The following is a 27,879-nucleotide window of genomic DNA, read 5'->3' on the forward strand; positions in this document are numbered from 1 at the left end:
ATAAAGAATATTACATAGTTATATATACATACATGCTGGATACGCACGAAAAACATAAACCCTGGTGATAAAAAATCGTTATGATAGGTACCTTGAATTAATAAATCACCGCCTTGGCGCCTCAAAGTGGTGTAGGTAAAGTAGGTAAAAAATATTATATTACTAGCGGACGCCCGCGACTTCATCCGCGTGGAGTTTAGTTTTCACAAATCCCTCGGGAACCATGGATTTTTCCAAGATAAAGTAGTCTATGTGTTAATCCAGGCTATAATATATCTTAATACCAAATTTCAGCTAATTCGGTTCAGTAATTGAGGCGTGAAAGAGTAACAAACATTCATATCATCAAATTCATTTGTTTTCGCAAATCTCGGGAAACCATGGATTTTTTCGGGATAAAAATCTATTTCCATTCCATATTTCAGCTAAATCGCTTCAATAGTAGCGGCGTTATAGAGTAACAAACATCCAAACATCCAAACAAACTTTCGCGTTTATAATATTAGTAGGAAGTAGAATAATGTTTTCGATTTTTAGTTTTGATTTTTAATTATGTTATTTGTACTTATAAAAATATATGTTAATTATTACTTAAAACCATTAAGACGAGGTAAAGACGTAGGTGTAATAATTACGGTCGTTAACTAAAGTCGAGTTTTTTAAACACAGCGTTCCTTCTTACCACAGTAAAACCAGTAGTAGGACTTCATACTAAAGGTCGAAACGCGAGCTATACCTACGCACCTCGTACGTGGGGTGATCGTGGGGTGAAGACCGTTGCGACTGTGCCGCGGTGACGAACGAAGTGTATTGGATTTTTTAATTATGACGACTAGGAAAAAAGTTATTATTTTAAGTTTGATTAATATTTTGTATTCTAAAGGCATAATTTAATATATATATATATATATATATATATATATATATATATATATATATAAATGCTTAAATGATAAAATTGTGTAAATAGGTAAATGACGTAAACGGTAATATAATATTATTAAATAATTATTTATTAACTTCTTCATTTAGGTTGTTTTCTTTGATCATTAGGTAATACATAGATTTAAATCTTATGACATGTATGTTTTGTATACCTGTATTTTAATTTAATAAAGAAGTTAAGTAAAGAAGTTGTTTGAATTTAACAACATTATTGTGTTGCTCATACTTTAATGTATTTGAATAAAAACAGTAAAGAGCCAGCTGATATTAATATACCTATCCAGATTTTTTTATTAAACTACTAGCGAACCCGGTCAATCTCAATTTGTTTTTTGTAGTTCCTTCCCTACATGCCAAGTCAGGATCTCTTTTTATCGTCTATTCTATAGTGTGGGGGTATCGTTATCGGTATTTTTGTGCATTACATAAGGGATTAAAGTGCTAACATAATCTACGGAACCCTACACTGCGCATGGCCCGACACGCACTTGACCATTTTTTTATTATTTGGTCATCTAGTGTGGTGGTAATACCTAGATGGCATCACCAAAATAAATATATGAAGGTCCTTCAAGATAATTGATTAGTATCAGCCTTATTTTAATCTACCAATCAAAAAACAACACGTATTTTATTGATCACTTCCTATTTTACTACAATTTACAAAATTTTTTATTTGTTTATTTAAAAAAAAGTATATTTACAATCACATAACTAAATGGAAACACAAAGTTGGCAAATGTAATTAAAATGCTGGAGGCGGGCAGCCCTATCACATGTTTACGGAGCGCGCGGCTGTAGGTATTTATTTCAAAAATACGGCCGAGTTACTATACTGCTTGTTATATCTACTGTGTTCTTACTATTCAATAATTGTATATGTATACATGAAACTATTTATTTACATAAATTATTAATATATTTCCGTGTAACATTTGAAACTTCATTTACAATGAAATCTTTCTGCTTGACTAATTTAACAAAAAATAATATGTATTTAGAACAACACAGTAATTATTCTACAAAACATCAGTTAGTATCTGTATCTACCACTAGCAACATCTGCACTATCTAAAACAACTATCAATAATGAAGAAATCTGAGATTTTTATAATTTTAGTTTTACATATTGTGTTGTGTAATTTTAGTGTTACATTTGCAGAATTTTCGCACAAAAAACTAACCGGTAAGTGAATTAATGGGGATGATGACTAAGTTTGAATATATTGATTTTTATTATACATTCGGGTAAATAAGGTCAATGTGTTATACATAAAAAGCAAAGATTGACTGGATATTTGCAAAATAAATAAGATTATAAAATTTCAAAATCTATTCAATAAATTAAGATTATAAAATTCATACAGTCTTAGCTTCCCTTTTCCCTTTAAATCCCTGTAACTCCGAAAGTAATAATCGCAGATACCCTGTTACTTTTACAAAATTGCTTTGCTATTAGTATACTCTTAATTTATATACAATTTAAAAAACTGTCATCATCCCTATTATACGGTACGGTAGGTATATAATTTAATAATACAAAGTTATGGGTGGTGGTTTGTTTATTTTGACTTTTTCATAAATCTATAAAAAATCTTTTAATATGAAAATGACGTCAAAAATAATATTTAAAATTTGTATCCTATAATATTCTCTCATTATTATTAGCATATGCTTTTCTTTATAAAAAAGTAATTACCTTGCAGATTCCGAAATCGCAGTAAAATGTGCCCTCAACGATTCTGTGTGCTTGACCAAGCAAGCTCAAAACACTTTGCAGTCATTCGTCAAAGGGATTCCTGAGCTTGGTATTCAAAAAATTGACAAATTGCATATTGATGACGTAATAGTACGTACTCCTAAGTTTTACTTTACATGGGTCAATATAACAGTTACAGGAATGAAAAATGCTATTTTTGACAAAGTCAGGTAAGCGTTATAAAGATCTTCTAAGTTTAAGGAATGGCCTTCTTCTGATAAATGTTTTGGTAGCTTATTCATAAATCTTGTTTTTGTTGTCTATTCTTATATTATAAAGATTGATTTATTTTTATTTTTACAGCGTGAATCAGCAACTCAAATACATAAGAGTATTATTTCACACAACTATGGTTATGGAGCTCGATTATAAATGCGATGGTGTATTATTATCTTTACTTCGTGTTTATGGCGATGGAAAAGGAAACATAACCCTAAGTAAGTCTCCAAATAAATTAGTAATTTAAAGCTTTTTAGAGCACTTTCATAAAGCCCCGCGATGTTGAAAATAAATGTGGCTGCGATTCGATTATGCCAGCTTCCATACAAATAGTTATTTTGTTAAAATTGTTTTGAAGATTAGCCGACGCCTCGTGGTTCCACCCGCTTAGTTCTCATCAGAATACGGGGATAACACGTAACCTATGACACTCACTCACTCGTGGCTTTCTAGTGGTGAAAGAATTTTCAAAATCGGTTCATAAGATTCAGAGATTATCCCCTACAACACCATAAACTTTCTTCATCATCATCATTATCAGCCGATGGACGTCCACTGCTAGACTATGTCTTGGATAGACTTCCAAACATCACGATCTCGAGCCGATAAAATCCAGCGGCTCTCTGCAGCCCACTTTATGACCTCAGACCATCTAGTAGGGGGTCCATCGGCTTTTCGAACTATGTGCCCTGCCCATTGCCACTTCAACTTCGCTAATCGCTAAACTATGTCGGTGACTTTGGTTCTTCTGCGGATATCCTCATTTCTGATATCACGCAAAAAACACCAAGTACAGCTCGCTACATCGCCCACTTAGTGCCTCCTTATGAGGCCCATAGTTAGCGACTTTAACTCTTTATAATATTAGTATGGATTCAAAATTTCCTCTATTACAGATGATATACAAATGGAGATCTTGTTCATGTATGACATCGTCAAAGATGATAACGGGAAAGACGTAATGGATTTACATACTTACTATTACGGGGCTAACTCCGTAGGCGGCGTTCGTTATTACTTCTCTAATATATTCGATGGAGATGTTAAAAAGAGTAAGTAAAACTTAACACCACTCTATGACATTCGGAATAGTGCACAACGGCAACAAATATCCAATTTAAATCCAAACACACACTGTCCAATTTAAAAAAATCACGAGGACAATTAATATTTTTGTTTAACATTTTTCAGTTCATTCAGTTCATTTTTGTGTTTAACATTTTTAAGTTCTTCCATCTTAAATCAGTTTTTTCAATACTGTAGCTGCTGTTTGAATGAGATTTAAAATCTACACGGCTATAATTCTCTAACGATGTTTTGTATAACTCGCAAGTGCGAGTTTCGAATTCACCGCTATCTTTCTCATTCTATAGTATCGTGTTAAACAGAGAGAGAAAGAGATGAATTCGAAACTCGCACTTGTGATTTATAAAAATATCGTTACAGAATAGCCTAGCAGTTTTTTGTTAAACATTACGGATTATATTACCAATGTACAATATTTTTTTTTGGTAAATAATGTTTTATTTTGTATTGTACAAAAAGTTTTGAATGCAATCATTATTTTTCTTTCATTATCATGACCTCATTAAAATAAAATGTCCTGTAAAAATGTAGTGCAAACCTTCATTTTAAAAACTTATAAATTTATCGACTTTTGTAAATTGGTATAAATCTTATTTCTCCGGCCAACGTTGCGGCATTTTGCCGCTACTTTTCATTGACTGTTTTAAGTTTTCTCATAATTTAAGTATACAATAAACATATGGAAACTAGCATATTCACTGATCTTTCTTTAGATAATTTTAATTTAACAAATATTTTGGACACCGAGATATTTTATATCACTTTATTTACATTTTCCCATATACTAAAAAAAGCATAAAACCATGGAGAACAATAAACAAAACTATATAATTTCTACTGCAGCTACTAAAACTTAAAGGACGATTGATTTACGGACTATTAATGTTTTTTTGGTGAGAGCGGCAAATTGCTCATAATGCACCCACTCTAGGGTTCGATACCTGAACTGGTGAACCTAAGTTCACCGATGTATATCTTGACATAGTTTTATATATTCGTAACTACCTACTAAAAATATCTAGAAATAAAATTCGATTTTTATTCTGAAAGGAATATTGATATTAATTTTGTTTAATTCCAGGTGAATTGCTTCTTAATATATTGAATGAAAGTTGGAGAATCATCATGGGTAATTTTGGTGGTTACTTCAATAGGAAGATAACTGACAAATTGTTTGAAGTACTCAAAATCTACATGCGATCTTGTGCTTTAGAAGAATTAGCTCTGTATTGAAAAAAAATATATTTAATAAACAATAAACATAATAAATTAATATGAATAACACTCTCGATGGTTTAAATTCTAAAATAAACATTATTTTGTAAATGATTTTAAAGTAGTTATTATTTTATATTGATGGAATAAATTAATATTCATCACGGACATAATATATAAATTAATTAATATAAGAAATTGATATTGAAAAAGTAAAAATTTTTAATTATGAAAGACCCTCGACGCTATACCAGTTGGCTTAAGATCCAGCAATAGAAATATATATGTATGTCACTTATTCCGGATTTTAGCTAGAATTACGACTTTTATGTTAGAAATTCTTTCCATCTTTATTATTTCGCTGATATCTTCACGTCATGATTAGAATGTCAAAATAGTAGATTGTTATACAAGGGGCTAAAAAGACCCATTATATACGAGGTATTTTTAGGACCCGAGACGAAGGCGAGGGCCGCCTAAATAGAAACCGAGTTTATAATGGGTTTAGCCCCACGTGTTACACTCTGCTTTTCACTACGATTGCGAGAAAATAAAATAGTTTAGTACAATATTCAATGATTTATTTTAATTGAAAATTAAATGTACAAAGTCTACAATTTTGGATATTAAGGGAGATGCTTTTACCCGGTAACATAATTTCCGACTACTTTGAAGATGAATAATGAATATATGAGGTAAACGTGGGAGATAATAGTTTAAAAAACTCCTTTCGTAAGTGAATCCATACGTTGTTGTTTTCTTCACTTATTAAATTTTTCGTAGGTATCGTAGGTAAGTATTTAAGTAAATGCGTCTCGACTTTGATGGTAACAGATTGAAAATTTCATCCATCTCCAAATTAGGATCACCATTCTCACTAGACGAAGAAAACAATAACAATTATTGTTGAAAAATATGTAAGTTACGGTCACAAATTTACAATGAATTTCGGAAAAAAATCAAATCATTCACGCCAATTGTTTTTTTTTAAATTCTCGCTTTTATTTTTTTCACATGAGAAAAAGGCAAAGGTATTACACCGTAAAGGATGTCCCATGTCTTCAAATCTCGCTCTATTCGCAGCTCAATAAAAATTAAATAAAAAAATCAACCCATTCCACAGACAAGAACGCTGCATTTCATTCCAATTTAAAGTTTTTTATTTATTTTTCAAAACAATCAGGGCCTTACCTATAATGATTCTATTTTCTATTCTATATTATATTCTATTTTATAATAAAACCTCCTCCGTTTTATAGTAGGCTAGTACACGTAATAGATAAGAATTAAAAAAACAAAATTACTTTAGCCCCTAGAGGCTAATATGCTTGTTTAGCCCCGCTGTGGAGTGGTAATATGACAGTGTTTTTGAGCAAGAGTAGTGAAAAATATATTTTTTGACTTTTTAATGTTTTTAGTCGTGTGTCTTTTTAAATATTTTAACATTTATTAGGACATGAACTTTAGTTTCTGTTCAGTATTTAGTTTACAGTTGATTTGATTTTTGCAATTAGTATTAATGGACACCTCCCACCGAATCGACATATAATATCCGAATACGCTGAGCCTGATGTCGTAGTCACAATGCTTCTCGCGCAATTTCGGTTTTGGCGATAACTTGGCTTAGTTCACTACAATGCACCTGATAAGGAAAGACAAATTAAATAACCTTAATGCTTAAGTAAAGTGTGGATTTTATGACAATACTTTTTTACCCTCCGTTTATCATATCTAGATAAGATTATAATTAAGTTTAACTGTTTTATCTTTTTTGAGCTTCCAAGCTATAAAATGGAGAGAGATTTATTGCAATTACCAGTACTTGTTTCACCTTTTAACAGACGACATAAACTGTGAATATCATATAACATACATATTTATATATAACATACTTATAATAATGAAGAAAATTGCAGTAATATGATTACAAATTTCAACGCTAACGCAGTTGATATATGCCAAAGAACCGCGTAAGTCGAATGTGACATTTGTTTCGATAGAATAAATTTATAAGATTTGAATATATATGTAAATAAACTTATCGGGAACGTAAAACTAATACCCGAAAATACGCTAAAACATATTGTAGACTAACTGTCTGAAACAAATATTTTCAAATAAATATCATAACATAAGTATATATAAAGCCACTAATAAAAATAAAATAAAAATGTTTAAATAAATAAAGAATAAAAATTAAAAATGAAAAAGAAAAATTATAAATATACCTATTCGCTATTTTGTTTTAATTTTAACTTTGTTAAGAATGAGATCTTCATTCCTGAGGAGGTTTTCCGACAGAACTAAATTATTTTAATGAAGATCTATCTAATAAAGATATTTTCCTATTGTAGCAGAACTAACTAAATGCTCCGTCAGCAACTCAGCCTGCTTGATTAAACAAACTCAGAGGACTCTTGAAAAATTTGTCAAAGGCATTCCTGAACTTGGTATAGAACCAATAGATAAATTGCCTGTGGATGACGTAATAAATGTTGTTGATAACTTTCTATTTAATTGGACCGATGTGAAGGTAGAAGGCTTTAGAAATACAATTATAGATGACGTTCAGTGAGTATTTAACATAACTATAATCTTACTAGTGACGTGATAGTCAAGTGGATATAACCGGCCTATTCGGAGGGCGTAGGTTGGAATCCAGTGTCGTGTCTCAAACGGTGAAGGAAAAACATCGTGAGGAAACCCGCATACCTTTTTTTTTTTTTTTTTTTTTTATTTATATACAGAAGGGGAAATCCTCATGGACACCTGGTTGAGCTAGGTAGTGCCGGACTCTTACCGGCTAAAACCCCTCCTGTCGCCCTGTTGTCCGTGTACCCGCCTTACAGCCTAACACGGCAACCATTGTGTCTATTTCAAGTCTTTCTCCTTTTCTCCTCTTTTTCCTTTTCTCTCATGACTCTAAGAATCTAAGAAGTCAACGATAGTCGTCCAGTTATTTGACGTTTCCAACATTTTGGGTACAAGATTTTCTTCCGAGATATCACCCACTTTCGCACAAACTTCTTCTCTGTCTTTACTCCACCGTAGGCAGTGGAATATTGTGTGCAATGCATTGTCCGTTTCACTACAGTACATACATGTCGCATCTGGCCTTTTTCTGATTCCTGCGAGATAGTCCATAAACACACCGTGACCTGTCAAGCATTGCGTCAGATGGTATGATAAGCGCCCATGTCGTCTGCTGGTCCATTTTGTTAGGTTTGGGATCAGACGGTGCGTCCATCTGCCTTTGTCAGATGCATCCCACTCCTCTTGCCAACGTGCAAGGGTTTCCTTTTTGACTGATTCAGGAACTTGGGAATCTTTTTGCCTTAATTCTGTTTTTTCCATTGCAATTAGGTGGACAGGCGTCAGGTTAGCGAGAACCAGCGCTGCATCTGTGGATACTGTCTTGTATGCGGAACAGACACGGAGTGCTAATACACGTTGAGCTTTTAAACCCGCATACCTGAGAATTTTCTTAATTCTCTGCGTGTGTGAAGTCTGTGTCTGTGCCAATCCACCTTGGGCCAGCGTGGGGGACTATTAGCCTGAATCCTGTCAATCTTAGTGAAGATTCGTGCTCAACAGTGAGCCGAATATGGGTTAACGATGACGATAATATGACTAGTAAACACTCGCAACTTTGTTCAAAATTCTGTTTTGCACCACTGTCTCAAAAGCAAAAAAAACGTGTCATACAAGACGCCATAATAACGTTCCTTTTAACCCTGAATACGACACAACAACAGAGAACACGTCCTAGGCTACACTATCGCAAACTAAGACTACACAGAGTCTTCACCGGCTAAGACAAGGCCCCCTATTTTCAACGTCACCCGAAGGTGATCATCCGACGTTCTCAGCGTCAGCCAAAACATCCTTCTCTGTACCCGTGTTTCTCTGCAACACAGACAATTTGTGCTTAAAATGATGATGATCAGTAAGGTATCTATCAGAGTTCTTAATGGATAATTACAATAATATCTTATTCTTTAAGCCCACCAACCGGCATTGGAGTAAAGTGGTGGGTCTAAACTCTCTTCTCTTATAAGATGAGAGGCCTGGCCATGTAGTAAACGTTTTATTATGTTACAGAATTAATATGGACTTGAAAACGATAAGGTTACTGTTTAACGCAACTTTACGTATGAAATTTGATTATGTGATGGACGGATTACTGTTATCTTTGTTTCCTGTTTATGGATCGGGGAAAGGAGAATTGAGATTAGGTATGTATTTCATTTATTCATTATTCCAAACTTATTCGATACTAGGTTACAAACTAAAATCAGGGTTAAAAATTGGCCTACAAATGACGGAGGTATCGCTGGACATACATAAAAAACTTACATACAGCCGAACGTAGAACCTCCTTCTTTTTGGAAGTCGGTTAAAAAAGGGGTGGTTGCTAGGAGGCTAAAAAATATTCTCAGGAGTGCAACCACTGTGACACGAGATATTAACCCAGATAAGCCCAAAACTAGTTTTAATTGAATTTTTTATAAAAAGTTCTATAATTTAGTTCTAATACTCTTAAAAAAGATGGGAAAAATATTTTAAAAATTTGCCATAAGGCTTTCCGGGAAATGGCCGTCCTATACATAGGCCAATCCGCATTGGCACAGTATGGTGGAGGTGATTCAAGCTCAGAAGTGAGAAAAAATATGGGTTGATAATGATATATATGACAGTAGGCTTATAAGGGTTAATATACCGACTGTCAGACGCCTCGCGGTTTCACCCACGTAGTTCCAGTTCTCGTGGCAATGCGCGGAGAAAAAATAGCTCACCACTAATGTGGCTATCTATTGGTAAAAGATTTTTTTTATATCGGATCATTAGATCCAGAGATTACCTACAGCAACCTCACAAGATCACAAACTATAAGTATTCCTTTATAATATTAGTATAGAATATTGACTCTTTTTTTACTTTCAGAAAAAATGCAAATGGAAATGCTACTTGTGTTTGATATTATTAAAAATGACAATGGTGAAGATGTCATCAATTTGAAAACATATTATTTCGGATACGATACCGCCGGTGGTGTCAATGCACACTTCGATAATGCATTCAACGGAGATAAGAAAAAGAGTGAGTAACAACAATGAAAATGTACTTTTTGCAGAACCTTCCAAAGTGGAATTAAAAAATAAGAAAACCAATGTTGACAATATTTGTCAGGACAACTTAAATAACAAATCAAATTGTAAACAAAACAAACAAACAAACCATAGAATGGAAGAGAATACCTTGAGCAGTCCTAGAGACTTGTGACTCCGGATGCAGCTTTAAGGGATCCCTGCCGATTAGCCAACACTCACCATTCATTGCTCAAGTTACTCTCCCCGCCTACCCCAAGTAACCCATGAAGGATTACGCAACAAGAGTTATAGACAGCTCAAACGTCACGAAGTACTGAGGCCGACCGTACGGCGAGCGCCAGACGTTTCCCGCCCGATAGTTACCCCTCTCTAACTCCTTACTCTTCACGGAAACAAGACACGTCACCCATCGTCGGCGCGAGCCAACACGAGATTAAGCGACGTTATATTCGTATCAGACAACTATTTCCTACAGTACATAAACAAAATATTCATAAACGAAGATTAAACAAAGACTAGATATTTTTGTTTTAATAAATCGTCACATTTCTGTGACTATGTGAGCGTTATAGGCCGTACGAACTACTTTATTATTTTAGTCGAGTACGAACAATTTTTGGATTTACTGCCCAAAAATCGTTTGTATTCGACTTAAATACTAAAGTAGTCAGAGCTAGGCCTAAGAGCTAAGCTTATTAATTACCTTCGCCGACAAGCACATAAGCGTACTTATCGTAGCGTAGCGATGCGTCAAGTGCCCCGATTTCAGGGCACATAAAACGGCTTATGAATTCGACGACTACCCACTATCTATGTGCTAAAGATCTATGACCTCAACATAGATATTATATATTTCATGATTTTCAAAATTATTTAAATTTATTTATGTTTTTCAGGTGAAGTATTTCATAAATTAATAAATCGAAGTTGGAGAGTAATGATGGCCAATTTTGCAATAGTTTTCCAAAATAAAATCACACAAAAACTGTTTGATGGTGGAAAAAAATTCTTACTCTCATACGACTTAGCAGATTTGGTTGTATTAAATTGAACTAATAAATACAATTTTGACAAAAATATTTTGTTTGTTTCATCAATAACAACCGTATTCAACTCACTGTTCAGCACGAGTCTCCTCTCAGAATGAGAGGGGTTAGGTTAGGTTAGGCGGTAAACTTAAACGTAGAAAATTAAGAAAATTCTCAGGCAGATTTCCTCACGATGTTTTTCCTTCACCGTTTGAGACACGTGGTATTTAATTTCTTAAAATGCACACAACTGAAAAATTTGAGGTACATACCCTGGACCTACACTTTCCGAAGCGAGGTCATATCCACTGGATTATTACGATACCTTTATTTATTTACCTCTACTTAAATATATTAAGTTATGACAAACATTAACCATCGCTAGTGGCGCAGGTACTAAGTGCTAAGTGGTTTAACGATCATTTACCTACCAGATTATGCGGAGTAGAATCCAATTTTGGATTATGAATCATCATCATCATCATCATTAACAGCCGTTGGACGTCCACTGCTGGACATAGGTCTCTTGCATGGACTTCCAAACAAAACGGTCTCGAGCCGCCAGCATCCAGCGGCTCCCTGCAACCCGCTTGATGTCTTCGGTCCACCTAGTAAATTATTTATTCCCCATATATAATAGTTTCCCTATAATCCATACATTGTATTGCTAAAATTAAAAGAAATAAAAATTTTGAATAGATCCCTAAAACGAAGTAAACCATGGGACACATCCAATTAAAGTTTTTCGGAAATATCTTAACAATGACCTCCAGAAAAGTGTCACTATGTCTGTATATCCATCTAATAATCACGATTATTTTTAAAGTTTTATTAAAAAATAATACACGAAGTAACCTAACGAAGTAATTTTAAATGCGATTGTAAGTCTCTTTATTTGTTATGCTTTCAAACGTCACTCACTTGACTGATTTTAAAAATTCTTTACCAATGGAAAGCAATATTATTGGCGAGTAAAATAGGTTATATAAATAAAATCTAAACGAGGTCAAGGTAAACCTTTACTTCGGCAATGGGACCAACGCAAGTAAGGCGAGGCCTTCGCTTTCGTGTTATAAACTCAAGACGCAATCTTCTTGAAATGAGAAAATCGGGGACATATTCACATAATTATACTCGTACATAGTAAAGGTCAAATACAGAATCTTCTGTTAGTAATCTGGGAAAAAAATCGAAATTCGATATGAAAACTCGTAAATGTTTAAAAAAGTACCTACCGTATAAACCTTAACCTTTTTGAAAGTCTTTAAAATTCTATCTATATTTATCTAGATATTACTGCAACTTAAAATAACCTCAATAATTGTCCTTTGTTTTCGACACTGTCTCCGTTCTGATATTGTTAAGATCATAGAGATGCATCCATTAGTAGATCCATTTAAGATACAAAGCAGTAAAATATTTAATTGATCTTCCGCGCTTTTGTCTTCAAATCTGATTTTAAAGTTATACAGAGTGATATCGGTTATTCAATAAAAATTATATATTTTGTAAGATACGAATCACATTTTAAAGTTAATAGTCTGTTACACAAAATAGTAAAATAATTGAATGATTTTTTAAATCTTGACATACTAACTGACACTCATAAGATCTTTTAGTCGATTTATTGAAATATAGTTTCAAGATTCAAAATAGTTCAATTTAATTTTGTACTTATAAATAGTTGAGGGAACAATTTTCAAGTGCTTCGCAAAACATGCTGCCAACCGTCCTACATTGCATTCGGGGTTCATCAGCTTGTAAATACACCGGTAGGTAACCCCCCTGCAATTATGCTACTTGGTGACAGAAATAAGGAGCGTGGCGGAAAGTATCCCGGGCAAGCTCTTAACAGTGGCAAACATCTAAAACGCAAAAACTTTTCTTTACTGGCTTATTCTGAGGATATAAAACTATTTGAATGAGAATTTTCTAGATTTATAATCTCTATGCATAGACCATAACTGTTCTAGTTAAACACCTGGACTCTACAGCTAGCAGAAAGATTTTTGATAGTTATCTAGTTTTACATCTCTATGCTCTCTTTACAATCTCTAACAGTTTCTTTTGTCGTGTCATGTAATATTGTAGTCTTTAAACAGAGATAAAATATAGAAACATCCACCCTGTATATTTAGTCCATCAATTACACAAATAATGAACCACTCAAAGGTTTAAGTATCATTTCAATACGTATATAAACTGTGTATTAAGTTGATAATAATCAGTCACAGAATACATTATAGTATCTATTGAGTTCAATTTCAATAGACATCACAGTTAAAATGTGGAAACAAATCATTCTAATTTCTTGTTCTGTAATCGCAATGCTGTCCACACAAAGTACAGGTAAGTATTTTTTCTATTTTAAATATTAATAAGTTTGACGTAGCTACTTGTGTGTTTATTTGTGGCACCGTAAATTCTAAACTAATGTAACGATTATAATGATGCCGTTTTTGATATGATTGAGATGATTCTTAGCTATATACAATGAACAGCCAGTAGAGCAATCCGAAGATCGCGACTGTGGCTATTATTATAAAAAGAATTTCTGCCGTAAGTAGTTATTCTGGAGATTCAAGCACAGATTCGGAAAGTCACCATTAACAAAATCAACCCATCCGTTTTGGATTTCATTGTACTTATTGGAAAATGTGTGTGGTTTACGAGGTCCTGGATTCGAATCCTGGGTCATGGCTTTGTAATACTGAGCTTTTCTTTGTTCTGAGAAACTTATCAACCCGGAGTTGGGAAGTTAGTGGTGTTAAACCACTGTGCCTGACGTCAGTCCTCGGTCATTATCACATCCAAGGGGCTAGTAGCAGTTTGATATTGTGACGATCACGTTAACGTAAACGCGAACTTCTAAGGAATTAAAACAGCGCCATCTAGTGGCACTACTGCACAACTATTTCAATTCCAAATAAATTCGCGTTTACGTTAACGTCGTAGTAAATCGCCGTCATCGATAGCGATTTAGCGATGTCCTGTAGAAACCGAAAGGGGTGTGAATTTTCATCCTCCTCCTAACAAATTAGCCCGCTTCCATCTTAGATTACATAATCGCTTACCATCAGGTGAGATTGCAGTCAAGGTCTAACTTGTAAAGAATAATATAATGAAAAAAAAATAGAGGTCTTTAAATAATTTTAAAATAATTACTTTAAAGCTCGCCAACCAGCATTGGAGCAGCGTGTCGAGTCTAAGCTCCACATCCTATATATTGAAGATGTTAATTCTGAACTAATATGGAGATTTATTTTTAGCTGCATTGCCGCCTATAAAGAAATGTTCGTTGCACAACACAACTTGTCTAACAACTCAGGCTGGTATTTTAAAGAGTTATTTGATCAATGGTATTCCTGAATTAGGCATAGAGTGTCTACACAAAATGCGGATTGACGATGTAAATGTGAAGAAGATGGGTCTAATATACACTATGAAGAATGTAGAGGTAGAGGGTTTAAAAGATGCAGTTATTGATAATCTAAGGTAGGTGTCTTATTTTTAAAACATTTTTTTTATTATGGGTCCTCAGCTCCTCACTTCCTCATCCTGTTATGTCTACACAACTTCTGTTAGAATATATACTAATAATCTGAAAAAATATATGTACTTATATACACAGAAACATATAATATCAATTACGAGAATCGAACCCACGTCCATGGTCATGATTATCAATTTATCAGTCATTACATTGTTTTGATTTTAATTGTGGTAATGGTTAAGGGATCACATGATGTTTTAAGTAGACTACCGTCCTAGATATTTTTTACAACCCTTTTTTAACTTGCTTGGTTAGTAAATTGTGATAATGGTAAACAAGCAAAGGAATCACATGATGTTTTAAGTAGACTACCGTCCTATAACCCGTGCGCATTAACTTGACACCTGAATGTCAAACATCAAACACAGTACAAACATCACCAGGTGCCAAAGTAATCCGCACGACCTGTAGATATTTTTTAATACCCTTTTTAACTTGCTTTGTTAGTCAGTTATCTGTCAAATTTTACGCGGTAATATACTACCCAAAACCAAATATTGGCGCCTTAATGATGTGTGTCAAATCTTAGAAGCTTTCTGCCTTTCGATTGAAGTTAAAAGTATAAAAGCCAAAGCTGAATTGTAGGTAGAATTTGTAATTTTCGTTGGATTAACAAGCTCTCGAAAAACTTCGTATGGCTTTGAAACTATACTCGGGCCTAGGTACTCCGACAATTAAAATCAAGTGTAAATGCCTTCTATTCAAATATTATGGTTATGGATGAATATAAATTAAAAAAAATAATTAACGAAGTTTCATTTACAGTGTCGATATGGACTTACAAACGATGAGATTGTCAATGCAGACATCTTTCATAATAAATAGCGACTATACCGCAGATGGGGTGCTGTTAACGTTGCCAGTTAATGGAGACAATAAATCCACAATCAGAATTAGTAAGCTCTCTATACCATACCTAAGGGCAAAAATACAACACTGCGATGCGTCGTCGCAACTCAAAACGATGCTTCAACGAAATGCATTGTGTTAACCAACGACATTATATTATACCTGCTGTACATACGTCGTTGGCGTCAACATTATACGTCAATATTGCATCGCTTACGGTATCGTACGAGAAATTATGGTCATTTGTTTAGATTCTAGTGAGCCATGGACTTTTGAGATTTTTTTTTACTTCATTTGCTGCGATTTTGCTGTCATCAGTCTTGTTGGAGTGCATACAAGCGAAGCGTGGACACCGACTGAACGGCAATACGTCATCGCGTCGCACGGTGCGTTGTGCGACATCTTAGATTTTTGCGATCCGACGACGCATATATCTACTGTGGTAGTGTTGTGGTTTCGCGCTAATTTGTTGCATTACTTATATACATACCTACATTGTCATACGCGCGGTCTATCCTATTATTTGTAAAACTGTGCGTATTGTAATGAGGTTCCTCACTCTTAAGCCATGACCATCGATTGCTAGCATTCAAGAGCTTCGCAACAAAAGATTGTGCATTTTATTATATTATTGTAAATAAATAAGAGAAAAAAAAATATAATTAATGTATGATTTGTATTTCATTAAATAAATAATGAACGTAGTTATGTTTATTTTATATTAATGTTGTGTATTTCAGATGATATCAAGCTTGAATTGCTAATTTTGTTTGACATTGTGCAAAATGACGAGGGACATAAAATCATGCAATTGACAAGATATAATTACGGGTTCGATGTCATTGGCAATACACATTATTATTACAAGAATGTATATGACAATGATGAGAAGAAAGGTAAGTACCTACTGATGCTTTTAGGAATATTACTATATACCAGAAAATCCCCTATAACTTATCAACATCAGTCGATTTGCTATAGAAATTTAGTTAGGCGTCCGTCTTCGAATTTCTACCTACATCCTTGAGAGTAGGTAGGTTATTTTACTCGTATGTAACAATTATGAGGTTTTAAAAGTTATTATTATTCTCATATTTAAATAAATTTTAATTGTTTTAATAACTTTTTATAATTTAATAATTAACCAACTATTATTAATTACTTGTAAAATATTATATTATTTTTTTATGTTATCACAGGTCAATGACATTATATTGTTAAACATTATCAGATATTTTTGAAAAATGTTCTTTTCTTCGTTATATTTATTATAATAATATTTAAAACAAAACCTATGCACTTGACTACGATCTTATTTAGTTAAAAGAATCACTAAAGCAAATTAAGTAAAAAGTTCTTTTACCAATGGAAAGCTTTATTTTTTGCAATAGCGAGTACCATAGGCCATAATTATTTTAACCCTCTATTCCCGCTTCTAAACAACTAGCGGACCCAGACAAGCTTCGTTTTGACAGATACGCAAGCAACCAATCACGAGGAAGCTATCGGCGACAAACAGTATTTTTACTCGCTATTTTTTATATATTACTCTATAATTTAAAGTTTATTTTTCTTTTTAATTTTTGATTATATTATAGTTTTAGATACAGAAATGCATAATTCATATTTTTTTTCTTTAAATTACTATATTTTATTGCTTTAAAGTACATTAGATTTAAAGTTGTAAAATATAAGTATTTGTTTTGTAACAATATTAGATGAAAGTGGTGTTGCAAGCAATGTTTGCTATACGACTTTACATACGCTGTCCATGTTAGTTAATAAGTTCAAAATTATTTAATGTGCATGTAAATGATCCTGGATTGATCCTGGATGATCCTGGTTTCCTTAATATGGTACCACTCTCGGAATATCTCCAGATATAACAAAAAAAGAATTATCAAAATTGGTCCATAAACGACGAAGTTATGCGCGAAAATACATAAAAAAATATATATACGGTCGAATTGAGAAACCTCCACCTTTTTTTGAAGTCGGTTAAAAAGTCACTAGCAGACTCAATAAATAAATAAATAAATAATAATATAAATAATATTGTTTTGCAGGCAAAAAACTTCACTCGTTCCTCAACGAGTATTGGAGGACAATGACGCATACATACGGGGATACCATCGTTGGAAATATTGCTGATAAAATATTTAATGTTCTCGAGCTTTATATGGCTTCACAAAACCTAAATGACATTGCAACGTACTAAATGACGATATAATGTTATCTTTGATACTTGGGAATTGTGATATTTCTAAGCAATATAATAGCTATACGTATTAAATAAAATGCACCTTAAATTCTACGCAGTAGCTCAAGGGTTTTAACTAGGGTAGGTATATAAACAAATTGTACAAAATAGAAATTCCTTCTCCAATACAAGTTTGTGATGAGCTCTCCGGGTAGGCAGTGCATTATTGTGTCTATAAAGTGCATGCCACTGGTTGCATTCTTTATTGTAGATCGAGAGTCTGTCTTAGCCAGACATACTTCATGTTATGAAAGCTGAACGTTTGTCAGTTTGATCATTATTAACCAATATTCGGCTCACTGCTGAGCTCGAGTCTCCACTCAAAATGAGAGGGGTTAGACCAATAGTCCACCACGCTAGCCCAATGCGGATTGGCAGACTTCACACACGCAGAGAATTAAGAAAATTCTCTGGTATGCAGTTTTCTCACGATGTTTACCTTCAAAGTTTGAGACACGTGATATTTATATTTTAAAATGCACACAACTAAAGTTGGTGATGCATGCCGCTGACCGGATTCGAACCTACACCCCCCGGAATCGGAGGCAGGGGTCATATCCGCTGGGCTATCACGGCTCTATCTCTCAAATCCTTTGGCAGGGGAATGAGAATATTAGTCATATTTAAAAAAAAAAAATAAGTATGGTAAATATTCTTAAAAATAATCTTTCAGTCTTTATAAAATGAGGCATGTCTGGCTATCGCTAGCTGTGGTCAATTGTTAATTTGTTCTTTAATAATTAAGTACTTGGTAAAGGTAATGTTATTTTATTACTTAGTTCAATTACTCCATATTAAATACGTTAATAATGAAATAATTTTTAAAACTACAATAAACTTGGAATAAATTAATGTATAATTTATATTTTAATAACTTTGGAAATAATAAAATGCTAATGCAAAATAAAAACCAAAGCTGTTTAATTTAAGGACTGCAAAAACGTAGGAGATATGATATTTTTTATGATTCTTATTTACTGGTCTGTGACTTTACCTACAGAAAATGAAATCTTTTGGAAACAATTAAATTAATTAACTTTTTTCTCTATTTCTGTTCTTAACGAAACAAACATAAACTTGTTGCTAAGCTTTACCTATAAAATTGCAGGGACATAAAAGTTAGGACACTAAATGACTCAAAAACTAGTAGCCCAGTCATATTAAACAAAAAAAGAGGTCAACCTCGGAATGAGAGATAATAAGCTATAAATTGGTATAAACCTTTGTTTTGTCGTTCTAAATATTGTCTCAAAAGTCACAAATGATACCGTGTCCGCGTCTTAAGATATTGAAGGTCAAAGGTCATAAAAATTGGTTTTTTGTTAATATCTCACTTTCTATTGCTTAAATGATATTTTTACCTTTAATAAAAGTTGTAGAGTATAAAATTCTCTACAATTTTTGTTTTATGATTTTTTTGATACGATCAACCGTTTCTGAGGTAGAGCGCGAAGAGTGCGCAGCGCACAGTCATATATGGTCCAATGCAAGGTCAAGCGTGAGTTACGGTTATCAGTACGTTATATAAAGTCTATTAATTATTAAATTATTATAATTATTAAACAATGGCCATTATTTATGTACTAATTATTAATTGTTGATATTTTATTAAAAATCAGTAACTTAATTATTTATATTTAACTATTCAACTATAGTATATTATTAATTATGGAATATATATTTTTAGTTAAAACGTCATTACATACGTTTTCTTCAAAACGTGTAAATTTTTTAATACTTATATACCTGGATATACTTGTCCCTACCCTACGACCTTTTCTATTTATAGCCGGGATAGATGTTCTATTGTATTCAAGGCCACTTTCTCTTTTAAGGGACCACTTTGTATTCGTCAAGATTATTCGTTAGTTTGAAATTGTATCTTCGCAACGACGAACGTACGGTTTTTAAGAGCTATGGCTGATTTGTGTTTTATATGTGAAAGAATGAATGGGGCTGGATACTTGAAAATGGAATCCTGGAGTCCATAAGAACGTAATTACCTCCAGCATTTGCAATGCATATTTTGCAATTGCAAAAATGGTTGTGGTTCCCGCTGTGGATGCCGAAAATCAGGGCTACTATGTTCTTTAGCTTGTGGCCAGTGCAATGGACAAGCTTGCCTGAACGCTGCACAATATCCAAGTAATCCCGATGAAGAAAACGCATACGATCCTGAAATTCTGGAGGGTTTGGAGAAGAATATGACTGATAATGAGGATGATGACAATGAATTGAACGTTTTCGAGCGACAACAAGAAGAAGACGACGAAGAAGATGAAGATAACTAGCTTCTATTCAAAATTTTATTATAATTAAAACCAATAAAAATTCTTATAATATTTAAACTGACATTTCAACAAATGTATAGTATGGCATATTTAATGATAAATAAAGATATGCATAAATAGATCCTCTTATTGTCTTTTTAACTGAAAATATATATTCCAGAATTAATAATATACTATAGTTGAATAGTTAAATATAAATAATTAAGTTACTGATTTTTAATAAAATATCAACAATTAATAATTAGTACATAAATAATGGCCATTGTTTAATAATTATAATAATTTAATAATTAATAGACTTTATATAACGTACTGATAACCGTAACTCACGCTTGACCTTGCATTGGACCATATATGACTGTGCGCTGCGCACTCTTCGCGCTCTACCTCAGAAACGGTTGATCGTATCAAAAAAACCATAAAACAAAAATTATAGAAAATTTTATACTCTACAACTTTTATTAAAGGTAAAAATATCATTTAAGCAATAGAAAGCAAGATATTCACAAAAAAACAATTTTTATGACCTTTGACCTTCAATATCTTAAGACGCGGACACGGTATCATTTGTGACTTTTGAGACAACATTTAGCACGACAAAACAAAGGTTTATACCAATTTATAGCTTATTATCTTTCATTCCGAGGTGAAACCCCTAAAATCACTGGGCTATAGTACTTTAAACATATCATAATCAAATCCGTAAATCGCAAAATTATGTTAACACAGTCACATTATTTTTCAAAGACTTATCTAATGACAATCCAATAAACTAGAAAAAAAATAATCAACCCCACATTATAGTAAATACGAGATTAATCTTTATACCTACTTGTTTACCCCCCAATATGGTGTGTAATTAGATAATTACTTTATCGGTGTGCTTAATTGTATACTCTAAACTAGCTGACATCGCGGTTTTACCCGCGTGGTTCTCGTTCCCGTAAGAATACGGGAACAATATATAGCCTATAGCCTTCTTATATACACTGAAATAATTTTTCAAATCGAACTAATAGTTTCTGAAATTAGCGCGTTCAAACAAACTCTTTAGCTTTATAATATTAGTATAGATTGTAGCATTCTTGTACTAACTGTGTCTGCAATAAATCGCGGAAACACAGTCAGACGGACAGACAGAAATGGCGGAATTATAAGGATTCTACGGAACCGTAAAACGAAGCAACTTGCATTTATAGCATTAGCACAGAATACATAATATTTTGTATTCGTGAGGATTATGTTAATGACCGTGTTCACAATGTTCATTTATTTCTAGTTCGACATTAGATTCCGAACCTCTTTAGTAAGAATACAAAAATAATGTGAATAACATATGATATTACAATTATTATCAGACATTAGTGTATATGAAAAAGGCTTAACAGTCAGGCTCCTAGGAAATAAAAGGAACTATATTATATCAGTGATAAAATTTATAACTGTATTAAAATTATAACCCTGCTAATGGCTTGAACAACGTAAGTAATTGCAATATAAGTTAAGTATTACTTAATGCTTAATTATTATTGTAGATATAAATGAAATTTCTTGAAACGTTAGCGCTTTAATACTTTTTATTCTGATGTTATTATTTTCTTCACAGAACATAAGTGCTTTTGCAAATTTTGGCGATAGTTTGACTTTGATTGCCCCTATAACTTTTTTTATATAATTACGTCATTCAATTGGTATTTAAGTTTCGTTTTTAAGAAATTTCAGGTAGTAAGCTTTGGGACATACATCCAGCACAAGAAATAACCATGAAGGTTTTCATGTTTACATTCTTGATAACAACACAGTTATCAACTATTTTAGGAACACGTAAGTTTTTTATTTATGTATGTTTGTATTTTCGTATGTTTCCCCGTGGTACCTAAACTATTTAACCGCTTCTGATGTTTTTTTTTATTCTCTACAAGTTAGCCCTTGACTACAAACTCACCTGATGGTAAGTGATGATGCCATCTAAGATAGAAGCGGGCTAACTAGTTAGGAGTGGGATGAACCAGGGAGGGAATCCACACTCCTTTAGGTTTCTACGCGACATCGTACCGGAACGCTAAATCGCTTGGCGGTACGTCTTTGGCCGAAGCCTCCCACCAGCCAGACAAAATAAGAATCAATAAATTAGTTCTAAGGCCTGTGTGACATAAGCTACATTTTAATCAACTTAAATAGCATAGTTTGTCTTTTAGTGTTTTTTTTTCGTTTCGATAAACTGTTTATAGAATTTTTTAGTTTAAAAACACTTTAGAATGGTCAGTTTGGACTATTTGTAAAGACTCTACCACTGGTTCGGAAAGCAGGTCCTGCTGAGAAGAACCGGCAATAAACTCTACATGTACAATCATCTTTATATACTTTTTTTTATTTATGTACTTCCTGCGCAGATTTTTAACAGAGAAGATTTTTGTCATTCTTAATTCATCAATAAATGTTAATTTTTTTAGAAACTAGTTGGTTAACTGGTTCCCGTTCCCGTAGGAATAATATAACCTATAACCTTCCTTGATAAATGGGCTATCTAACACTGAAAGAATTTTTCAAATCGGACCAGTAGTTCCTGAGATTAGCGCGTTCAAGCAAGCAAACAAACTGTTCAGCTTTATAATATTAGTTTAGATAGATATGAAATTAGAAAAAGATTTAACCATCCAAAGATGACATGTATATCTAATATTTTTTATGTTTAGCTCCATATTTGCCCTTCCAACACAAATGCTGGGTATCGGATACATCATGTCTGACGTCAAAGGTGCAAGCAATCATGCCAGTTATCTCTAAGGGCAATCTTGCATTGGGCACTGAACAACTAGACCCGATGTTAATAGACGCTTTGAACGTTAATACTGAGAATCTGCAATTTTATATGACTAATGTGGATGTAAAAGGATTCAAAGATGCAGTTATAGATATAGTCAGGTGAGTAAAACTGTTTTAATATTGTAAAGAATGTGTTAAGAATTCTTTTTTTTGTCTCAATCTTACCTTCTTTTTCGGATGTTATTTCCCTTCATGGGCAAGGGATAAAATTTTTATCCACCCATTATATCCACTGACTAAGGATATAAATCCACCCGTCATAGCATGGCCACAAGGAAAAGACAAATTAATCCCCGATTGACATTACGCGTGGAGATCTTTTCCTCGACTATGGCATATGGAGTGGATAAAATTATATACTTTGGGACTTTTGACATTTAAACGCGATAAATTTATCCCTGTGAAGTTGATGTGGGGATAAAACTTTACTTAAAAAAATAATTATGTCTCGCATGTTTTGGTCTTTAACATTTGCTGCAATATGGGGTAGGGTAGGAGTAGGGTAGGGGTAGGGTAGGGGTAGGGTAGGGGTAGGGTAGGGTAGGGGTAGGGTAGGGTAGGGGTAGGGGTAGGGTAGGGTAGGGGTAGGGTAGGGGTAGAGGTATAGTAGGGATAGAGAATAAGTGCACTTATGTCAAAACGAAGCTTGACCGGGTCCGCTAGTATGCAAATAAAATGACATTGTTTGCACAAAATAACCAAATATTATCAAATTTACGTTTATTTCGGACTATTGATATACCTAATGCCAATTTATAAGATATCTACAAATGGGTGGAAAAGTCTTTCCCTCCGTTTATCCACCGGGGATACTATATCCACCGGCGTGCCCATGCGCGGTGAGTGGATTATACGAGTTTGGGGGATAAACGTTTTATCCTCTCCCCGTGGATAAAATTCTCCCTTGCCCATGCTAGCCCTGCAGTACAATGCATGATTAAGCTGAGTAGTGGTAGTAGGTCCACATCCTTTTAAAAAATAACTTTGCACGTTGTCTTTTAACTAAAACACCCTAGGTATAATCATCATCATCAACCTATTTTATTGGCCTGCTATAGAGCTAGGCTGTAATGTTTTGTCCACTAGTTCACTTCAACTATTAACCCCACTTTGCTCGAGAGTGCCTAGTGGGAGTTTTCAATATTTTTATACTGTTACTATCGCGTTTACGTAAATGCGAATTTATATGGTATTGAAACATTTGTGCTGTAGTGACAAATTTTCTGTTTTGTTGTTTTGTTCGTTGTTTCAATTCCTTAGAAATTTGCGTTTACGTCAACGCGAAAATATCAGTATCAAACTGCCAGTAGGCCCTCAGGATATTTAAATATCCGGCGAACTTCACCGTATTTGTCACGTGATACGTCCGGCAGTCATCTTAGAATTCTATACTTAATCTCTTTGCTTTGGACTGCATCCATAGACTCGTTTACTTATTAATTCTACAGTCTGTTTACCTGTATACTACAGCCTCTCTTATAAATCGGAAGATATATAGCTTAGACTTACCGAATCACCACGCAGCTTCGATGCTAGCTGGCGGGCATAGGGTGATAATGTTTATTGTAGTAACGTTCTCTAACAGATTAATGACCGGGACCGACGACTTAAAGGATTTTTTTTCATAATCTTAAAATTAACTTCAATTCCGAATAAGTATTGAATGACAGATTAATTTTTTTAGCATTGATATGATCTCTAAGGTCGTTCAAATAGTGTATCACGCAAACTTTTTGGTAAAAAGTCAATATGTGACCAAGGGCTCCTTGTTTGGACTGCCTATTTTTGGAGAAGGCGATGTATCAATTAAAATGGGTATGTATTTTAATTTCTTGATTACGGCTATTGTTATGTATGTTTGTATTTATGTATGACTAGTGTGACTTCATTTGCCCTTATCGCACAATCCATTCTTAATGGATACCTACTAATTATAAACTATCTCCCTGCCAAATTTCAGCTTTGTACATCAAGTGGTTTTCCAGATTTCGTGATGAATGACCTGTCGCATTTATATATAAAGATGTATAAATACTAAGAGGCATGACGCTAGTATATTAAAGTGGGCGGATAATAGTGCCCCTGAGTATTATTTTATATATTGTATATTTTCCTTGGCGGCTAAGCTAATTTGAGGAAAAAGTGGCTAACGGTTCGTTGTGGCCTGTGTAACAGAGGCTACATTTCGACCTATTGGAAAAATAGAGCTTAGTGTTTTTTAAACTTTTCATCATCATCTTCATCATTAACAGCCGATGGACGTCCACTGCTGGACATAGGCCTCTTGCATGGACTTCCAAACAATCAACAAATCTTTCCGGTGCGGGGTCGCCATTCCAGCACCTTGGGATCCCAACGTCCATCGGCTCTTCGAACTATGTGGCCTGCCCATTGCCACTTCAGCTTCGCGACTCGCTGAGCTATATCGGTGACTTTGGTTCTTCTGCGAATCTCCTCTTTTCTGATTCGATCACGCAGTGAAACCTCAAGCAACTTTTTCATACTTGTGTGTTATAATGCTTTTGTATTATATTTATTTTGCAAAACCAACGTCACTTAATTAGTGCCGGATTGTAATTCTAATAGGAAGATAAAAAGTTCATTAACATCACTTTTAAATGCAAAAGTTTGGATGGATATAATGGTGGTATGACGTCACAACGTTTACTGTATCTATATGATTTTCAGAGCATAATATAGTTCGAAATAGAATAAAGATATTTTTATATAGCTAGGTACGAGATCTAGGAGTGTGAAACAGTGAGGCCCAGATAGTGTGTGGTCATAATATACGAGTAATCCTTATATTATATCGATGGATTTATCGATTATATTATTAAAATATTATATAGCTTGAAAGAAATGTAAGTGTGTTGGTTAACCAAATAAATAAAAAAAAAAAAAATTCGTCATCTAAACGAAATAACTTATTTATGTTAAGACTCCTAATAAATAATTTAAAAAACTATATCAGGAAATAAATATAATTAATATACATATTCTATTGAAAAATTACAATACCCAGATAATAATCAATTTGTTTTGCAGCAAATGTGGAAGTCGAAATGACTATGCCCTTCGATATAGTCACTGATGGTTATGGAAGAGATGTGATGGATTTGAAGGGATACCGTTATTCATTTAACGTAAGAGATGGTGCGCGTTATGATCTTACTAATCTTTATTATGGAGATAAGACGTCAAGTAAGTATTTCTTTGACTGACTAATCAGTTATTATTCATCCAGGCCTGAGGCCTCTATCGTTCAAAACGTCAATCAATCTCTCTATCTCTTCAAGCGCGACACACACACACACGCACGGACACAAACGCGCGCACACACACACACACACACACGAATTTTCACACGCACCCACACACACACATGCCTTTTTGACGACCTCCGTGGCGCAGTGGTATGCGCGGTCGATTTACAAGACGGAGGTCCTGGGTTCGATCCCCGGCTGGGCCGACTGTGGTTTTCTTAATTGGTCCAGGTCTGGCTGGTGGGAGGCTTCGGCCGTGGCTAGTTACCACCCTACCGACAAAGACGTACCGCCAAGCGATTTAGTGTTCCGGTACGATGTCGTGTAGAAACCGAAAGGAGTGTGGATTTTCATCCTACTCCTAACAAGTTAGCCCGCTTCTATCTTAGACTGCATCATTACTTACCATCAGGTGAGATTGTAGTCAAGGGCTAACTTGTAAAGAATTAAAAAAAAAAAACATGCATAACGCATGCACACTAAGTTACTAACAAAACAGCTAATCCAAAAAAAAAAATATGTATTAATTGTTTTGGTATTTTTAATTGTCTTTTAAAAATTCTAACGATTTGCATATTTTATGTTAATAAAATCATTTATGTCATTGTACCTATGCATATGTACCTAGGGAAGACTGACCATTAAGACACGGGCTTACCTAGTTTAAGGGCCAGGTCGTCATTGTAATTCTATACTGAATATTTCAAATAAACATTTCTTATTCTTATATAGAGCTTACAACTCGCTGCTCCACGTAGGCTGACCGATTTTGATTTAACTCTGTTACGATCAATGTCACATATTAATGATAATTACTGGGATTAACAGCCTAATCACCAATTTTCCAACGACTTTGTTCACATTTTTCTAATGCTAATTTACAGCTTTATAAGGGTTTCTTGTGGACTACAGAACCCTGAAAACGTCTCGTATATTCCAACTAACAGTTTATTATATTTTCAGGTGATACAATGCATGGCTTAGTTAACAAGAACTGGAAGTTAATTACCATTAAATATGGAGGATATCTTTTTGATTTGATAAACCCTAAAGTATTTGACACAATTCGTAATTATATGTCGTCGCAAGCTCTATGCGACTTTGTAGATTTGTCACCTGTTCTACAAAAATGATTGTTAAGATCAATATAATAATTATTTAATTATTAAATGAGCTTTGAACTGATATTATACTTTTTGTTTTGTATTATAAGATATTTTTTAAAAAAGTAATCCATCATTTTCATCATTTCATCACCATAATATCCTTGACTGAGCGAGCCTGCCCATTGCCACTTCAGCTTCGCGACTCGCTGTCAGTGACGTGGGTTCATCTGCGGATCTCCTCATATCTGATTCGATCATGCAAGCATAACTCCAAGCATAGCTCGCTCCATCGCCTGCTAAGTGACGTTGAGCTTTCTAATAAGGCCCATAGGCGATTCTTTTAATTAACTGAATGTTATACATAA

At 33.8% G+C, this 27,879-nt stretch overlaps 4 protein-coding genes across 5 annotated transcripts; all 4 read left to right on the top strand.

The window, feature by feature from the left end:
• The first annotated feature begins 2,742 nt into the window (after nt 1–2,742).
• On the top strand, nt 2,743–5,309 carry LOC128198678 (uncharacterized). The gene is made up of 4 exons (XM_052885104.1): nt 2,743–2,874; nt 3,008–3,141; nt 3,820–3,975; nt 5,091–5,309. Exons 1-4 carry the CDS (start codon nt 2,846–2,848, stop codon nt 5,240–5,242), a joined length of 471 nt encoding a protein of 156 aa, XP_052741064.1. The 5' UTR covers nt 2,743–2,845; the 3' UTR covers nt 5,243–5,309.
• Nucleotides 5,310–7,044: 1,735 nt separating this feature from the next.
• Nucleotides 7,045–11,412, top strand: LOC112043112 (uncharacterized). Its single transcript, XM_024078391.2, has 5 exons — nt 7,045–7,194; nt 7,579–7,795; nt 9,326–9,459; nt 10,169–10,324; nt 11,232–11,412. The coding sequence occupies exons 3-5, from the start codon at nt 9,333–9,335 to the stop codon at nt 11,384–11,386; spliced, it is 438 nt and encodes a 145-aa protein (XP_023934159.2). The 5' UTR covers nt 7,045–7,194; nt 7,579–7,795; nt 9,326–9,332; the 3' UTR covers nt 11,387–11,412.
• Nucleotides 11,413–13,690: 2,278 nt separating this feature from the next.
• Nucleotides 13,691–18,920, top strand: LOC112043060 (circadian clock-controlled protein daywake-like). The gene is made up of 5 exons (XM_024078322.2): nt 13,691–13,712; nt 14,633–14,858; nt 15,682–15,812; nt 16,506–16,661; nt 17,832–18,920. The coding sequence occupies exons 1-5, from the start codon at nt 13,691–13,693 to the stop codon at nt 17,981–17,983; spliced, it is 687 nt and encodes a 228-aa protein (XP_023934090.2). The 3' UTR covers nt 17,984–18,920.
• Nucleotides 18,921–21,583: 2,663 nt separating this feature from the next.
• Nucleotides 21,584–27,593, top strand: LOC112043108 (uncharacterized). 2 transcript variants are annotated; one of them, XM_024078387.2, is made up of 6 exons: nt 21,584–21,797; nt 22,030–22,140; nt 23,013–23,241; nt 24,827–24,957; nt 26,191–26,346; nt 27,372–27,593. In XM_024078387.2, the coding sequence occupies exons 2-6, from the start codon at nt 22,080–22,082 to the stop codon at nt 27,539–27,541; spliced, it is 747 nt and encodes a 248-aa protein (XP_023934155.2). In that variant the 5' UTR covers nt 21,584–21,797; nt 22,030–22,079; the 3' UTR covers nt 27,542–27,593. The 2 variants fall into 2 exon arrangements, with proteins under 2 accessions (XP_023934155.2, XP_023934154.2); XM_024078386.2 differs by having other exon boundaries at nt 21,585–21,797; nt 22,039–22,140.
• Nucleotides 27,594–27,879: the final 286 nt, after the last annotated feature.

The sequence above is a fragment of the Bicyclus anynana genome, chromosome 13 (assembly GCF_947172395.1).
Source record: "Bicyclus anynana chromosome 13, ilBicAnyn1.1, whole genome shotgun sequence".
In the NCBI taxonomy this organism is placed as follows: domain Eukaryota; kingdom Metazoa; phylum Arthropoda; class Insecta; order Lepidoptera; family Nymphalidae; genus Bicyclus; species Bicyclus anynana.